The sequence below is a fragment of the Strigops habroptila genome, chromosome 4 (assembly GCF_004027225.2).
Source record: "Strigops habroptila isolate Jane chromosome 4, bStrHab1.2.pri, whole genome shotgun sequence".
Taxonomy (NCBI): Eukaryota; Metazoa; Chordata; class Aves; order Psittaciformes; family Psittacidae; genus Strigops; species Strigops habroptila.
In genome coordinates, this window is record NC_046358.1 from 68,147,087 (window position 1) to 68,165,321 (window position 18,235).

Here is an 18,235-nt window from a genome sequence, read left to right on the forward strand (position 1 = left end):
ACTAGTGAGCCATGAAGAAAAACCTTTAAAGGCACAGGTCTCTTTAAAGATCTTGTATAAAGGATGTAATGAAGGAGACACCACTAGACTATGTAGTCCCTCTCTCTTAGGCTGATAACGACCAATGATAACAAACTACATTTTCTCATCAAATATAGTATTTGGCTTCTAATGAGGTACACATCCCTGGAGGTGCTGGGCAAGAGTAATCCTAGGGCAAGCTAAACAAAGCCTCTTCACCACCAGCAATCCTGTCCAGCCTCTAGAAATGACTTGCTGTCCTAGGATCAACCTTGGTCTTTCATACCTGGCAGGGTATCCAAAGGTGTCCACTGTACACAGAGACACTAAGGGCACCTGGAGGAGAATTCCTGCTATTTTCTAGATTGGTGAAGTTGCTCAGTTTCCAAGTCAAGTACTTTGTTCATGCCAAGCTCCGAGCATACAGGGTGCTGAAGGCAATCTCTGGATCTGGTGAAGGCCTCTTAGCCCAGTAAACATCACAGCAGTGGAATAAGGTCCTTCCTTAACCATGATTTAGCTGTGAGACCAGAAGATCAGCTACTCAAGCAGTGAACATTTGAAAGATGTTCACCATCCACAGTTTCCAAGGATTTCAAGGTGGGCTAAAGGGCCTGCATCCAGGCTCTGAGAATGTGAATGCTTCCACTCAGCAAGGAACAGATACCACTGCTCAGAGCTCAGGATGGGAGATACTTTTCCTTCTGCATGCACCCCCACCAGTAAAACAGAAGCAGTACTAAGATCAGGCTTTCAATTTCTGTAAGAGAACTCAATTGCTTGTTTAATTACCCATAATTATTCATTTTCTCTATTTGGCTTGGGCTAGATTTCAGTTAGGTGACTTTTACAAAGGAGACTTACTCATCAGGCTCAAGCCAGGACGGCGAGAAAAGTACAAAACTTTAGACGGAAAATGAGAATCAACGTGTGCAGGGGAAGATCCCCAAGATGAAGGCTCTGTGCACCTCCATGCTTTGGTTTGCTCAAACCCTGGAAAAGCTAATGTAAACTCAAATTTGAACTCGGACCCTGCCTTAACTGGCACAAACCCAAACCTTTCTTTTCTTCAGTCCCCTCTGGTTAAAAGTCTTGTTTGATTACTTGCAGCTGGCAGTTGCGACAGCACCTACTGCCACTGGCCTGGGAACTGAGGAGACACATCCTTAGAAAGCCAAGCATGACTAAGACCTTGGAAGAACAGTCTGCTCCTGCTTCCTGGAACCCTCTGAATGAACCTTTACAGTCCCCATCTCAAACCTGGCCTACCACAACAAGGGAACTACAGATGAAGAATAAAGTACTCCTAACTCAAAAAAAACCAAACCCCACATGTCAGCTGACGAGATGGATGAAAATGGTTTTAGTCATGGGAAATGAGGATATTTTCATTACTGTCTCTGGTTGCTTTTCTCAGATGCAACTTAAAATGAAAGAATGATGAGGAAAAATGGATGGAGAGAGCTGAATGGCAGAATGGAAGGGTGGGAAAGCAACTGGAAGGGTGAATGGGTGCAAAAGAAGTGAAAGCTGAAGGAAGGAGGCAATGGACTTACCCCGGAGCCCAAGGAGTTGGCCTCGGTGGAGGACTACAGCTAGGCACAGGCAAGGAGTGGGGACACAGAAGGGCACAGGAATAGACAGGCAGGACAAGAGAGAAGAAAAAGGTGATTACTGGGAGAAAATTCAGGGAGCAACAAAATGTATAAAACCTAGAGAAATCGCAACAGAAGCTACAGGCTCAGAGCAGTTCACACCAACACTGTTCTTGCTCACTTTGGTCTTATCTTACAAGGACAAATGTAATATCCGAGATGGGAGAGGGACCATGGCCACAAGATCCATTGCTAAAATTTCCAGTGAGACCTTACTGCTTACCTCATTTTTACAGGAACACCAAAAGATAATGCAACTGGCTTACAGCAGAGAACAAGCTTAACTAAGAATTAGGACAGCAGCCCCAAGAAAGAATGGGCTTTAAAACAGGGATTCAGAAACGAGACCAAAATTGCAATGCACAGAGATGACTGCGTCACTGGCTTCCTGGTGTCAGCCCCAGGCATATCCAGCTCCACTAGCCTTAGAGGAGACCATCTCAGCCCTGAGCTCCAGGAAGATTGCAATAGGTTTGCTCCTCTTTTTGTATAAGAGCTATTTGCTTCTCAGCTTTCCTGTGAGCAGTGGCAAGAAAATGTAAATTTGGCTGCTTTCTATTGAAAGCAAATCCTACTCCCCCACTATAAACTGGCACAGACCTGCAAAATAAGATGCTGTCTGACAGGTACAGAACAAGATTACTAGGACTGTCAACCAAACTTCCAGCTCCGGAGATGCACCTATTAACTACTACTATTGGGATACCAATTTCTACTTGACTGATAAAGCTGAGCTCTAATTTGAGTAAATTAAGCTGTTCTAAGGTCAGTTTCTGGAAAATACTGTTATGGAGATGTTTAGATGTCTATGCCAAAATAAAATTCTCCCTCCTGATATCTCATACTGAGGCCTCCTTTTGGAGACTTCCTACAATTCCCAAAGCTTTGTTTCTCCTGCTTTCCAGTAGCTACAGAATCAGTTCACATGAGTCTGCTCTGTCAAGGTCATGCTCAAAAAAGACAACTGTACAGATGGTAGAGATGTCACTCGTCCCCCAAGAAGGAAATGGCTTCAACTGCACTGAAAGGGACAGTACCTGTATGGTTTTAAACAAGTTAAATCCATTCAGCTGAACACTTCATTCCTTTGTAAGAAAGAGTTAAGCAAAGTTCAGGGTTGCTCATACTCAGGGCTCTTCTCTCTGAACACTGTTCAGAGTTCAGAGTAAGAATGTCTGGAAAGCATTATACACCAGAGCCACCCTCCGTGCTGCACAAATAACAAGTAAATTCTTTTTTTGGGGGGTGCAGAAATATTTGCAGTCAATGGCACTTACTCTCAGTCAGTGGAATGGAGATGACGACACCGTTCCCTGTCCCTACCCAGAGGCGGTTGCCAGCGATGAGCAGGGCTGTAATCCGCACGAACGAAAAGCCCAGCTTTCCGGTGCCTTGTAAGCATGAATAAGAAGCGGAGAGTCAGTTATGACTTTGGGCAAGGTCTGCTTGTGAATTTTGATTTCTCTCTGATCTCAGTAAGCAACAGATCATTTACTCACAGTCCCTACTTCCTCACCTAGCATCTTGCTGACATAAGGCTCAATGTCAACATCTTGCAGATGTTGATGGCTGTGGGCATGGTAAAGCCTCAGGGTGGAGTCCAGGCGGATGGAAACCCATACTCCATCTCCAATCCATGCCAGCTGTCGCACCTGACTCTCCCGCCGAGGGTGGGCATCAAAGGATTTCTGAAATGCCAAGTAGAGGGACCAATGTGAGTTCGCAAAACATTTGCAATTATCTACACGTATACTGCATTGTCTTCAACTGAGATCCCTTGTCTGGGTTTCAAAGCTCTTGGTGAAAACGTGGTAATGCCAGCCAACCTCAGAAATTCACTACAGTATACAGAAAATCCCTCACTTGAGTTGTTGAGTTGTTGCAGAGTTTATGGTCTTTGCAGACCACTTCAGGAGCAAGAACATTTAGAAACCAAGAGTTTTCAATGTCTTTGGCAGAAAAGGAAAACACACAACTCCAGTATCAACCCCTAAGATCAAAATGCCTTGACTCACTCATGTGAACTTCAGATTCAGCACTTCTCCCTTTGATTAGAATTACTCCAAGCATTGTCAAATAGGCTGGTACCAACACCAGTGTATTGAATTTCAACCAAAAGGCTCTAAACATCATTTTTTTCTTAGGCACGTGGGATCATCAGTGCTTGCCTTCTGCCACAATCCCTACAGATGGAGAAGTCTTAGACGACGTATGAAAGGTAGCTGTAAAGCATGCATATACATTTGTACAGTATGTGGCCTCATAGACTCACTAGTAAAGACGAAGAAAGTGCTAAGATTAGACTTACCTAAAGATTTAAGTTCTGGAAAGGGAGGAAGGAATACATACCCTCCTCGCAGACTGGATCATAGCATGACCCAGATTGACAGTTTGGGTCCTATAGTCACCAATGATAATATAAAGGTTCTGCATTTCCATACACTCAGCAGAAAACAGCTATAAGAATAAATACAACATAAGCATGTGCACGCATATACATACATTTGCTCTCTTACCTCAATCTGCATTGTCTTAGGTTGGATAACATGGATTTTATTCTTGTAGCCACACCAGACTCTATCATACACAACAGCCATGCAACGGATGGAATGATGAGTGTGACCGAGGTCCATTAGGTGGTAATTACTGAGATCCCACTGACCATCTAAGGTGAAAAACAAGTGTGGAAATACGCATCTCCTTCACGACATGTCAGTATACAATACCTCTACCCTTCCACATATACCTAGGTATACAGGCTTAATAACACTCAAATGCACATTTTGCTTACATCTGTGAACTTCCCATGAATCTATGCTACTACTTTGGGCCAGCCTTGTACTTAGAAAACACACGACAATAATGCTTAGTTTGGTGGGCTGAAAGCTTTCCAAATCAGGCTATATTAAACATCCTTTTATTGTAATGAAGTGAACAGGCTTCTCTACAAAAAGAGTACAACAAAAAGAGAAGCAGAAGAGGAAAGACAGCCTAACAAGACTATGCAGAAACTTTAAAGGAAATGCAGTCCATGCAGTAAGGATTCCTCATATCACAGATAACTCCCTCAAAGTGTCAAAATCCAGAATAAGGAATCAGATCTCCTATCTCTCAGGCTTATTTTCTAGCTAAACAGGCAGATATGGTGTCCTTCACAGACAGATAGTCTCTGCATCAGGAAGCTTTATCCTGTTTCTGATGGGAATAATTTTTGTGTGTCAATGGTCAGGCTTGAACTCATGACAAGGCTGAATCAAAATTGAGACTGCACAAAACAGGAAATCTCTGGATTTCAATTTCCTATATAAACTGCTGCTCAATGAATAACTAAGTTCTTAATATGCAAACGTTAGTCAGAGTTAGCAAACTCCCATGGGCTTTTAGGTATGAACACAGATCAGAAACTGCCCAAGTGATTGATAGTGAAACACAACCTACAATAGTGAAGAGGACAAGATTAAGGCATGTCACATTACCTGAACATCTCTTTTTTGCAACAAGAAAAACTAACCAAGTGTAATGCAAAGATGCCATTTGTTTGGGATTTCCAGACTTCCAGTGAAACCCAGCTCTGCCTCCTGTGTATGCAGTGACCAATTCCAGTACTTAGAGAGTCCAACTTCTCTGGGAAGCAGCAGGCCTGTTTGATCAGGCAGATCAACTGCACAGATGATATGCTCAGCTACAGCCTGAGCTGTGTGGAGCTCCCTGTGCATGCCCTGTTAGAGCTGATTTGTGAATGCACAGTAACACTGATGTGGTCCAAATGCATTACACTTACCAAGCATGCCTCAACAACTGCACAGTGTGTGTATTCCTAGAACTGTTGTGTTTACTCTGCATGTGCTACACAGCACATACACACATTTTTGTTCAGAAAAGCTCAGGAAATGGTGTAGATGTTTTAGGATTACGAATACATGTGCATAATAGTTATGCATTTTAACCACAGGTCTGTACTCTGGCAAGCCAGCACCTTTCCTTCTCAACTCAGAATAGCACTTAATCCACTGCTACACTTTCAGGCAAGTTTGTTTTAATCTTAATACATTGATTCTTACCTTCTCCCCGGTGGAATATGGCTAGTGTTCCATCTGCCAGAGCAACAAGGACCCTCCCTTTCACATGCCTGAAATCACAGAAAAGTAAATACTTACAAAAGTCTGTAGAAGTAAGGAATTAACAAATCCTTTCTGACATCCATCGAAGGAAGCGGGACCAGCAAGCAGGTCGAAGGAGGCAATTCTATGCCTCTACTCTGCTCTCGTGAGACCCCGCTTGGAGTACTGTGTGCAGTTCTGCTGCTCCCAACTTAAGAAAGACATGGAGCTGCTGAAGCAACATAAGGAGGACATGGAGCTGCTGGAGCAAGTCCAGAGGAGGCCACGAGGATGATCACAGAGCTGAGAAAATTGGGGCTGTTCAGCCTGGAGAAGAAAAGGCTGCATGGAGACCTCATAGGTCCCTTCCAGTATCTGAAGGAGGCCTACAAGGATGCTGGAGAGGGAGTCTTCATCAAAGACTGCAGTGATAGGACAAGGGGCAATGGGTTCAAACTTAAACAGGGGGAATTCAGTTAAATACAAGGAAGAAATTGTTTACTGTGAGAGTGGCGAGGCACTGGCACAGGCTGCCCAAGGAAGTTGTGAATGCTCCATCCCTGGCAGTGTTCCATGCCAGGCTGGGCCTGACCTGTGCCTTGAGCAACCTGGTCTAGTGGGAGGTGTCCTGGCCCGTGGCAGTGGGACTGGAACTAGATGACCTTAAGGTCCTTTCCAACCCTAACCATTCTCATTCTATGATCCACACACACCATCTTTATGTTCTCTCTACAATTCTCATTCAGCTTAGCACTTGCAGGAACATCCTGCAAGGGCCAAGGGTCATAGTAAGGTCATCCATAGATTTCCTAATGAGGTTACCTTCTCCTTCATACTACAAACTCCATCGACTTCAACAAATGCCACTTAATTTACACCCTAGTGAAATTTTGGCTTTCTCTTCCCCACTTATTTCCTCCTGATCCTGCTAAGCTAATTTAGTACCTTCTTCACTGAATTGGGTCAGGTTTGCAGTTGAGCAGGAAAACAGCTCAGTATGAGGCTTTCCAATAACAAAAACCTAGGGAAATCTTCCTCACAAACCAATGCACTTAGAAGAGCAAATGAAAAGGTAACTGAAAAAGAGCTGCTACCACTATCTAAAATATTGCTTAGGCACTGAACCTTCTCCTTCAGCATCCCTTGGCATGCACACTTACACTAGACTTAGTACAGAGTCCTTCAGCTTTATTGAGTGCAGACACTTCTTCCAGTTGAATACAGCCGAGTGCACATAAAGCCTGTGAGAAACGACAAATTGGGGAGAGTTAGCAGCGCAGCCTGACTAGGCTTGAGTCATTTCTTCTGGTAGAAAAGTTGGAGGTTAGGTAAGAAAGTGAGGTTCAATCCCTGTGCCTACGTTGAGCTGAGGGCTCAGAACAACAATGAGCAATGAAAACCTACTCCAGAAACAAGAAGTGAAGCAAAGGTGTGCAGACACGAAAAGAGATGCCCAGAGTACAGAGGTGACAGAGAGATCTGCCAGCCCAAGGGGAACCTACCAGCCATTCTGTGCTCCCAGCCACATGGTGGGGGCAGCACTGGTACAAGTCCCAGCAGCATCTCCATTCAACTCCTGATCTGGCAGTGTTGTGCTTGACTCTGTCTTCAGCTGCCCATTCTCCCTGAAGAGGCAAAAGAACATTGTTAGAGGCTTTAGTAGCAGCAATGCACAGAATGCCCATCTACAGTCTCAGTCTGGCATTCACAAGCAGATAATGGCCCTTGTATACACAAATCACTTCCTTCTCTTCAGTGTTTTCTAATTCTTTGACTCTGAAATCTGCAATTTGCAAAACTTCCTTTTTTCCCCACCAATACAAACAGCAAGTACTTCAAAATCCATAGAACTTAACTGTTTGGCAGTACTATTATCTTAACAATATTTTCTCTGTTCATTGCCAACTTCAACAAAAACAACCTAGAAAATCTTGGTCATTTAGGAACAATTTGTACCCAAGACTTCCACCTTGCTCCTCAGGTCATCACACCAGACTCATTTTTGGGTAGTGAACATGCTTTTTTCATTATTCTTACTGCACATAAGGGGTACTACTAGAATAAATCAATCATCATTTTTATACGTGAATCAGTAAGCTCCTTCAGTAAGAACATTTAGCGTACATGTACTTTAGAAGATCTGTCTTAACAGCAGGTCTAAATTTGTACTGAGAGATCAAATATTTACACTTCGACAGCTGACATAACCTGCTGCAGGCTGAAACATGTTTATTTTCATTTCCTTTCTTTCTCTATCATCCCATCTGTAATACTATTTGGGCACAAAACTGAAAAATGTTTGACACTTTATCTATCAAAAACTTCTGAAAACAGAGCTGATAAATAACTGAATTGGCACTTTGGCCCCAGGCTGCCTACCCGTTCTGTCTAAGAGGTGCCTGTGCAAGGACAGGATCAGTAAACACATGCTCCGTGAGGGGCCCCGACCGGGCCTGAGCAGACTCTGCCTCACTTGTACCATTCTCTGGTACCTCTGTAGCTTCTGTTGCCTCCTCAGTGGACTGTGACTGGTTGATCTTCCCATTGCAGACAGCAGCCACCTCACCTAAAAGACGAAGTACAGTGTAAGATGTTCTGGAGAATGAGCTGGTAAGTTAGCTATATAGAAATCAGGCTGTCAATTTTGTAATTTATCCTTCCTTGCCAAATTCAGTCAAGCCCTACGCCTGCACCACAGACAGCAGCTCATCCAGTGTTTCCTGCTTGGATTGGGAACAGAGGCTATTTTAAAATAAGGCACAATCTGTGACTAGCAAAACATCAGAAGTTCTCCAGGGCTGCCTACTGCACTATGGAGTCACCAAGGGCATCACTATGGTTTTCACGGTCTTAACTGACTTCATGAGAAGACAGTGGTTCAGAGGAGAAAGCAATGATAACAGAAGTAACTGCAGCAGGGCAAACGTATGACCTGTCCAAAATACTCCACTATATGACACCCAAAGGGCTGCAGCATCTGGATCCCTTTGAGACAAAAGAAGGGCTGTAAAGAGAAATGTACCAAAATGGGCTTCAGTCTTCCTGTGCCACATGAAGAAACTTCTTGAGGCCTCTGAAGTAGATAACTCAAGGACAGGATGATACAGCTGTAAGACCATAAGCTCATATGGGAGCTATAATTGTACTAGCTATAATTGTACTACTATTAAGTTTTATGCCCCAAAACTCACTCTGTCCCTTGTCCAGTACAGGTGTGTCACCACGCGAGGAACAGTTGCTTCGTGGCACATTGCAGCGGGTCGCACAGCCCACCAGAGTAATTCCTGCCAAGACACCATCTGTTCCAGACGACTCTTCAGGATTTACATCTCCCTCCAGAAAGATCTCGCCTGGAGGATAATCACTCTCACTGGCCGCTGAAGGGCAAAGAACAGATTCTCCCATAAATCTAGCTGTCACTGCTAATTTAAATATAGCAGTACTCCTGAGGTACCCATTTGGATGGAAGATGCTGACCCTCAGGGTTCTAGTCTGGGGAGGCACCACAGCATTAGTCAACTTCATGGTGAATCCTCTCATTCCTACCATCAATATCCAGGCCAGCTACAGAGCCCTCCCAAACCTGGGCAAGGCTCACTCTTGCTCCAAGGAGCCATCCTTTACGTGCCAAAAGAATGACTTAGTAAATGTTCAACAGTGAAGGATGTCCATAGAAGGGACCTACAAGAAGGCAAGATCTGAGTTATGGTTTTGAGGGACAATTACATGCAGGACAGTACAAGGGTTAGTTCTGAAGTGAGGACACTACATTTGTCATTCCTCAGTGGAGAAGGTGACCCTCTGAGACTACACCCAGTGCCTGGGCCCCACTTACCGGGGATGCTAGAGATGCAGAGCACATGAGCATTGCAGACAGTGAACTGGTCCACCACTGTGCCAGGCTGATTGGCATCAATAATTACAACTTTACTTGTTGACAGTGTACTAGTGAGGATCCAAACACGACTGGATGTGGCATCCATTTCATGGAGCTCCTTTGCCTTCAGGAGAGCAAACACATGGGCAGAATCAGTGCTCCTCTCAAATCAGACTGAGCGTATTAGTGCTTGGTAACATTTAGATATGCAAATACCACAATGCCAGCTTCAAAGATCCAAGTTTCTCCCTAGCTGATGCAAATAAACAATATGAGCTATGCAAATTTCATTCATGTTGCTGCACTAGCATCTGGAACACTGGCCAAAGAGCCTATCTGGCTCCTTAGGGCTAAAGCAGTCTCACCATTAATTTCCGAGATGTCTATTCATGTATCACTGAACATTTACTTCAGACAGAATACCATGGAGCTTGGATGCACTCAACCTACCAGCTTAAGCAAGCTGATCTCAGAAGACTATATGGCAGCAGCATAAGACAGTCATGAGGGAAAAGCCCACAACCACAAAGGATAAAACATTGCATTATCATCTGCAAATTCCAGCTTGATTCTTAAAAAAATCCCAAACACTTACAAGTATTAAAACCTGGGGCATTTCAAAAGCAGAAGTTGGAGAATTTTATCCTGGATGATTTATCCCAAATCACACAGAAAGTTACTGAAGAGCCAGAACACCAGAATGCTACCCCACAGGATGATGCCTCAGAAGTACAAGTTAAAGCATTATATAGCCTAGTACAAAGACATTGAGAGATGGGGCATGTCATGGCTGGAATGAGAAAAAACACTGGAAGGGGAAAAAAAAAAAATTTTTTCTGACCTTTTTCTTTTCAGGAGACGTATGGTTACTTTTGTCGTTCTCGCCTTCCACTTCCCTATCACAGGTGAGGGGATCACGTCCAGGTTCCAATTTCTGCCCATTCCCAGGCTCCTGCTCCAAAGGTCTCCATCCCATGAGATTGACTCCAGCTGCACACCACAGCTAAGGAACAGAAACAGGAATCTTGAACCAAGAACTCTGTAGGCTCCAGGGTCTCATTAAAATAAGGCACCTTTGTACAAAACCATGGATATATGCCAAACACCTAAAATATTTAGCTGGAAACAACAGATCTTGTTGATCTCTATTAGAAGACATCAAATGCGCTGCAGGCAAGATAAAGGTTCTCTGTAAATCAGCAAAAGCCACTGTTTTTTTTACTGAGATGCAAATGAAAGATTTAAAGTAAATAAAGACAACAAATCAGGTGCATAACTAAAAACAGGCTTCTCAGTTTTTCTGACTCTGGGGTTCCTAAGCCATTGTAGCAAAGCAAGCAGGGCACGGCAGATGTTACTAGCCTGGGCTACAAGAAAAGCATGACTGCTTAACTACAACTGACAGTGACTGCTTGGCTGAGGAAACACATTCAGGGCAGTCATGTCCCCCTCTCATCCCTTGCACTCTTCTGCTTCCTCATAATGTCTTTACCCAAAAATCAGTTTGTCTGACCTGAGAGAGCTATTTACAGAACTAAGACAGTAAAAAATGAAGCCACAAAAAAACAACATTAAAACCCCAAAAAAACCAAGAAAACCAACAACCCCCCCAAAAAAAGAAAAGGAGCTAGTTTAGCTCTCTACATAACACGTGCAGAGTGAAAGAAGCACACTACATATTTTCTGAAATCCAGTCTAGCTAACCTCCTCGGAGCTACTTCCAGAGAGTTTTTTAGGAGAATACTGGGAAGACAAGTCCAGAAACAAATACATAACGGAAAGATGCTGAACAGAATATTTTCCAAACAGCACATCAACCTGATAAAAACAATTAACAGAGTAAGAATTTTCCTACAACTGAAACATCAGAATGACATCCCAGAATCAGCTCTGAATGAAGTTCAGGACAAAGTGCTTATTTCAAAACAAATAGTTATAGCAGATAAATGTGCAGAGAGATGACCTGTCCTCAACCGCAATTCTACTCAAAATACTCTAGTATTGACAGACACAGCTTCACAAAAATCTGCTCTATGTAATTTTGGCTTGTTAACAGTGGATCCCAGTCAAGAGTGGAATCTAAAGAGTGTTGAAATGCATTTTTACTTTCACCTGCTCATTTTCATGAATTTCTATATTGTTTTGTATTATACCCTAAGAAGTTTTACCAAAAGCCTTATAAGCACAAAATGTTGCTGATATTACGTAAGAGTTGTCCCAAAAAGCATAAGGTGTAAGACAGAAGCATAAGCCCTGGCAATCAAAATCTGCTGAGAATTATGTCCTTACAGAGAGGTACTTTTTTCCCTACATACACTAGGAACCACATTCTAAAAAAGATAGCGGAAGATTCTGGAATTTGGAATATATAATGTAAAAAAATACAGACAAATATTGTAAAAATTGCACATTTAGTGACTAAAACTCCTTGCTTATTCTATGTCCCTTTTCTGGACTGGAATGGTATGCAGAGACAACATACCTTCATGGTTGGGTCCTTCTCTACTAATGGGCGACAATATACAGGCACGGGGACATTTTTCATGCGAGTGTCTTCCTGACCACCGTTGGGACTCAGCTGTGGAGGAAGAGAGGATGAAAAAGACAGTACAAAGCTATGGTAAGAGAGATGTGTAACCAATATGGCAGAACCAAACTTAATAGCCTACAAAACGGGTACTGCTGAGGCTCCATCTCACATCTTGTATGAAACAAGAGTCCCTGCAGGGAGGGAGCAGCCTACGCAAGAGATTGCCTCTCTCCCCATGATACGGTGCCCCAGTTACGGTTAACAGAGGATATGCTGCACTGCTGACAGATTGTTAACGGATGGGTTGAAAGTCAGAACACTGGCATTCCTTCCATCATGGCCTGAAACTCACAGCATCATAGAATGCTTTGGGTTGGAAGGGACCTTAAAGATCACCTAGTTCCAACCCCCTGCCATGGGCAGAGGCACCATTCACTTTCAAGCCACACTGCAAGACTCCTTCCTTTCACATGGTCTTTGACAAGTTAAATGAAGTCACAGGCTAAGAAATGAGCCTGATGAAATTTGATTTTGTGTTACTGCTGGGAAGAAGTGGGAGCAAACTGCATTGCATTTGGTTTTCATACTGAACAATTGGTAAAGTTCTCAGAGTGTAAATGAAATATGTAATGTTCAAGCCCAGTTATAATAACAAAGGAAGTAAAGCCAGGTTGGATGGGTCCTTGAGCAACCTGGTCTAGTGGAAAGTGTCCCTGCCCATGGCAGGGAGTCAGAACTGGACGAGCTTTAAAGTCCCTTCCAACCCAAACCAGTCTGTGATTCTATGATCAAGCATTGGGGCCTGGACAACACAGTTTAATTACTTTTGGTATAAGGTAGGTTCTTTCAGCACCTTCATGCAGTTACAGGAATGCTCCCTCCATTGACTTTGGTGGGGATATAGGAAACATTAATTTGGTCTGTGCCTACAATTATCATACAAACAAACATGCATATGGTACCTCTAACTGAAATATTTAAGGACTAAGGCTAAGGTTACCAGTGGGAGAGTTAGGTCTTCCCTGGTTTCACTGCGAGGGATGATGCCCCCTCAGCCTATCCAGAGAGCGGTTCCTACCTGCTTGTACTTGGCAGGGAGGCTCCAGCCACAGGCCTGCAATCGCCCATCATCATTCCGCACGTGCTCCCGGACCTGGCGGTACTGTTCCCGTTTCTGCTCACGACGTGCTGAGGATGTACAGTCACTGAGGAGAGAACCAACAGTGTTACTTCTCAGTCTGTGGATAAAAACAGAAACTGAAGGTTGAGGGAGCGTCACCATAGCGGGAGGAAACATAAGGCAAGCTAAATCCATCTTTGAAAACAGATGCAGGACATCAGAGAGAAAAACTCTGTCACGAAGCAGAGACAGGCATCCCACATCTCTAACTCGAGGTCAAATCCTTGTTATCTCCACTTCAATGCTCCAAAACCCCTTCAGAAACAGAGAATCAACTGGATCTCACTAGACTGTTAAAGTATCATTCCAAGATTAAAACCAAATATCGTAACCTAAATGTGCTATTGAGAGAACTTTTGTCTTTGCCTAAACTCCCTGTCAATAGGGTTGGGCAAGACATTCCACTCCACTGTCCCCATGCTGCCATCACTCTACCACAACAGCCCTACTTCATTATATCACAGTCTACAAACATGAGCGCAGAACCAGGGTTGAGGCCAACTCAAGCCTACAGTGGTTCCTGCTGAGATGAACTATCATGGCCTAGAACGCCACAGCACCGATATGTTGGGGAGGACAAAGTTTGCTGAGCCTACCACCCATGTGGTAACTGATGAGTGAAAGATCACAGAAATAAACCAAAACCACAAGAAACAGAAACATATCAACAGCATACGTACATTTTTTAACACGGAAAACAGCTTATTTTAAGAAAAGCTCCTATTTGGGAATGCTGCAGGGAGACCTGGCTTGGCATGAGACTCACTCTTCAGGGAAGAACTCCAAGGTGCGGCTGCCAGTGGAGATCTGGCACATGGTGTGACTGCGACGCTGGCTGAACCCTGCTGTTGTTGGAGACTTGTAGTGGATGTTCACAGATGGGTAGGTCCTCTTTGCTGGTGGGGGACTTGAGGAAGAGCTGAACAGACGGCTAAAGCTAGCGACACAAAAAGGCCCACAAATCAGAGAAAAGATACCAGGGGAGATCATACACCATAGATTCACAACAGGGGAAACAAGAGGTACGCAATCAGGGGCTGTAAGCCCTTCATGAAAACTGCCCTATTTCAAACAGAGAGCCAAGTCCTCAGTTTGATTGACATAAGGAGGTTTTAGCTTCCAGAAATAAATACCTTCTGAAAACAGCCCTTTATTAAAACTGATTGTGAGTGTATATATGTTTCCATTCCAGGACACTGATGATCTTTTTCATCTAGTAAAACAAAACCAGTGCAGAGGTTCAGATCTGGTTTTAATTTCACTAAGAACAAAGGAAGCCCCTGAAGGCAAATGGGTTCAGCTAACAACACTTTTAGATGACATTTCACTGATGTTGAAGTCTACTAAGTTGCTGTCTAAAGTAGAAATGGCAACACTTCCCCTTTTCTCAATCTTATGCAAAACACCAAAGAACTTACAACTGCCAAATGGTGGACTTCTTCTTCTCCTGGACGGATGGGTGCTCACGGGAAGCTCTAAGGACAAACACAGCAGAAGCAAGTTAATTTCAGCATCTCTTACCCAAGCTCTTGCCAACCAACATGCCATTTCCATCAAGAAATCCATGTCAAGATTCAGAATTCATTCTGACATGTTTCAAAACACAGCAGAGGAAGTGACATGTGCTGGCCTTTAATGTAAGCACACACAACTATTTTATGTTTCACTGTTGAGATGAAGTGACAGTAACTGTGTTCAACTTGAAGTTTTATCAACTCCCTGCAACATTATCAGTACTAGGCTGGTAGCCACAAACCCCAGCATAACATTCAATTCAAGCCATAGCCTTTAGAATTCATTAATTAAAAGAAACATTCTTCCCTACAGCTTCTTCTAGCGTAATTAGCACACAAAAACCAAACAAGACAAAGAACTGCCCGGTGTCTCCAAAGAAAAATGGTAACTTGAGATTTGCAACCCAGGTTCAGGAATAAGAGAGAAAGAATTAGGTATTAGGAGAGAAGCATCTACAGTTTGCAAAAACTTTCAGCACTTCTCAACCTATATTTTGGTGGGGGTTCCACTGACCACAAGGTCAAACATGGCCAGGTTCTCTCCTAAATAGGAATGTTCACCAACACCCAGTCTCACCTGATCATCTCTGTCCACCTGACAGCCTCCTGGAGCTCCATCAACCTCTCTTTGTATTGATTGCGCTCCATCAGAACCCGGGCCATTTCCACGCGGGTGAAGCGGCGACGCTGAGCTATGGGAATGTTGTCCTGCAGAGGGGAGGAGCACTGCTTCAGCCAACAAAAGATGGAATGGGACTGATGTTAGTACAGGGCAAGTCAGGAGTCAGAAAGACAGATTTGTTAGTTCTCTTCCTGATCTGTTTGATTACCCCCAGAATTCCCTGTTAGGAGGTGCTAATTCTAGACAAGTAAACTCCAAACTACAGCCCACGGACCTTGGGGTATTCTACGAACCCACGGAAATTGGAATAAAATCCACCACCAAATTGAAAACCCCATGCAGGGACTATTGCCAGCAAGATGCTTTCATAGCCTGCAAGGAATTATGAGAATACACAGTGGTCCATTGGTCCAGAAGTTTGGAAATCAAAGTTCTAGTTCATTAGCAAAGCCAGGCACAAGCAGCAGGGAGTACCACATAACACTATCCATTCTCTCAACATGACTAGGAAGGAGGCATTCTGTAATACACACTGATAAAAGTGCAGGGCACAAGAAACTAAAGAAAGGCCTTTTTCTCTCTGGTGACACAACTTGGCCTTCCAGTGAGGGCACATGGGTTAGGAGGCAGCAGGAATGAGATTCTGTTTGTCTCTTTTGAGTGGAAAATGAAAATAACATGGCTAAGTTAGGGAAAATATTTGCCAAAAAAGAAATTCTAAGGATTTGGGAACTCATTACTAGGAAGTGGCACTGGGTTGTGTCTAGACTGGCAACTCCCAAGCTCGGCCTGGCTGGTGAGTACTGGTGGGAGCTGGAACAGCACAAATTAACCAAGTCCCTCTCCAGCCTCCCTGGACTTGGAACAAACCTGTATGAGCAGTCAAAACAAGAAGTGTATAAATTAAAAGGAATTTTACAAACTTTTTTTCTTTTAATTAAAAAAAAGACCTTCTGTCAGCTCAGCTTAAAAGAAATTCATCCCTCCTCAGCATTTCACAAGCACAACTTGAAGATTTTTCTACCTAAATTTTCAACGGATCAAGTTCATCCCAGTTAAACCAAGAGAACTAGTCTTGAATTGAATCTGCTTCAGTACCTTTCACAAAGTAAGAACACAGCAATATTGAAGTGTATCTAATTCCCTGTCCCAGCAAAGTGACACTGACATGGAAAATCTCTGTTACTGCTTAGGTTTGGGTTGGGTTTTTTTGGCTACAGCTGGTCTTTGTTGAAAAACCTCTAGCTTAGCCAAATCATGGAACAGCCCAAGAGCCTTCTTTGCCTGCACCCCGTAACAGGCAGTACTGGCTTGTGTAAGACAAATAATGAGAAAAACAATGCTGCAAGACTGAATTACAGAACTAATAAAAGGCAGCTGTTACTGCTGCAGAGCTGACTGTATAACTTGGATTTCTCCGCACAATGTCCTCACGGCTTACAGCTTCCTCGCCAACGTGAAGACAAGCGTTTCTGGAGAAGCCTGACTATCACAAGATCCTGAGAGAAACCACACTGCACACTAGACTTTAATTCAAAATTAGGGAGAACCAGGTAAATGGTGCTGAGCAAGGCACTGCTCTAGCACCATTCTGCACAAACCACATTGTGCTCAGTATCGATGCTGTGTCAGCTGCTCATCTTTGCCAAACTATGGTTTGAAAGTCGTGTGAAGAGGTAATCTCATGGCAATTAGCAACACTCATCAGCAACAACCCTCAGTTTACCAGCTTTAGCTTCGCTGTTAACAAAGGCAGATCACTCTGCATCTCGGGACTAATATATACAAAGTAACAGAGAGTAAGTATATAAACCCCCTTTCCCCGCAGGCATTTTAGTAATGTAATATACCAATTCTGTACAGAGATAGCTGCTTACATCCTCCACCTCCTCTTTGGGTTCTCGTCGGGCAACAATGGCTTCAGATTTCACTCTAGGGAAGAAGGAAGAAAGGCATCAAACCAGCGAGTGATACCATGGCTAGCCCTGAGGTGTTTTAGCAGGAGAACCGTCTATGGTATGTTCTGTCTGCATGCATCACAAGGGAACATTTTCAAACTGTGAGCTAACCATACAAACTATGAAATGGTTCTCTGATATTTTTCCCTCTCTCTTGCAGCACATTACTCTGAACAGCTTCACCAACATCATCCCATTTATTTGGAATATTTGATGTAAGCACCAAAATACTGACCACTGGAACAGTCCAGCCAATTTCTATTTCAGAGCCATAATCTATGTTCAAATGTCTGATGAAACCTTCACCATGAGAAAACTGAGCCATTATCAGCAGTAAAAATATTGGCTCAAGTTCTTCTTCTGGGCTGCTTCCGTTTTCAGTGCAGTGAAAAAAGCTTCTAAGGGGAAGGACAGTTTGCCATAACAGTAAAGAAGAGAGAGCAAATCCATGTTAATAAAATACTTAAAGTATTTAAATGAGTGCTTTTAGTTTCTTTAAAGTCCATAACAAGGTGCAGTCATGCAATCCCATTTGAATTACAAGAACTTTTATTACCAGTAAAGACATTGGGGGGGGGGGGAAGCCATCTCCATCTAAAACCACACACTTGTCAGTTAGAAGTCCACGTCCCTACAGCGTATTATACTTATTATATTATGCACATTATATATTTTATGAGACTCAAAAGACATTTTAAAAAAATCAGACTTATTTCCACTGCTTGTGAGCCTACTTTCATTTCAGACATTTTGAACACCTAAATGACCAGTCTGTGTT

The 18,235-nt window shown here is 43.3% G+C and overlaps 1 protein-coding gene across 24 annotated transcripts in view; it reads right to left on the minus strand.

Annotated features, from left to right (window-relative positions):
- Positions 1 to 18,235, minus strand: part of MAPK8IP3 (mitogen-activated protein kinase 8 interacting protein 3) — a 68,600-nt gene that overhangs the window by 4,209 nt on the left and 46,156 nt on the right. For 7 of the 24 annotated variants that reach the window (XM_030482816.1, XM_030482815.1, XM_030482800.1 and 4 more), the window contains 17 exons: positions 17,350 to 17,431; positions 15,455 to 15,606; positions 14,782 to 14,838; positions 14,130 to 14,300; positions 13,262 to 13,388; positions 12,136 to 12,231; positions 10,495 to 10,656; positions 9,612 to 9,777; positions 8,968 to 9,153; positions 8,156 to 8,342; positions 7,279 to 7,401; positions 6,937 to 7,017; positions 5,738 to 5,805; positions 4,193 to 4,341; positions 3,193 to 3,364; positions 2,954 to 3,067; positions 1,578 to 1,616 (listed from right to left, as the gene is read on the minus strand). In XM_030482816.1, the coding sequence (XP_030338676.1) occupies positions 1,578 to 1,616; positions 2,954 to 3,067; positions 3,193 to 3,364; positions 4,193 to 4,341; positions 5,738 to 5,805; positions 6,937 to 7,017; positions 7,279 to 7,401; positions 8,156 to 8,342; positions 8,968 to 9,153; positions 9,612 to 9,777; positions 10,495 to 10,656; positions 12,136 to 12,231; positions 13,262 to 13,388; positions 14,130 to 14,300; positions 14,782 to 14,838; positions 15,455 to 15,606; positions 17,350 to 17,431 (2,132 nt within the window). The remainder of the gene's footprint in view (positions 1 to 1,577; positions 1,617 to 2,953; positions 3,068 to 3,192; positions 3,365 to 4,192; positions 4,342 to 5,737; positions 5,806 to 6,936; positions 7,018 to 7,278; positions 7,402 to 8,155; positions 8,343 to 8,967; positions 9,154 to 9,611; positions 9,778 to 10,494; positions 10,657 to 12,135; positions 12,232 to 13,261; positions 13,389 to 14,129; positions 14,301 to 14,781; positions 14,839 to 15,454; positions 15,607 to 17,349; positions 17,432 to 18,235) is intronic. The other 17 variants (XM_030482807.1, XM_030482805.1, XM_030482813.1 and 14 more) reach the window with 7 other exon arrangements.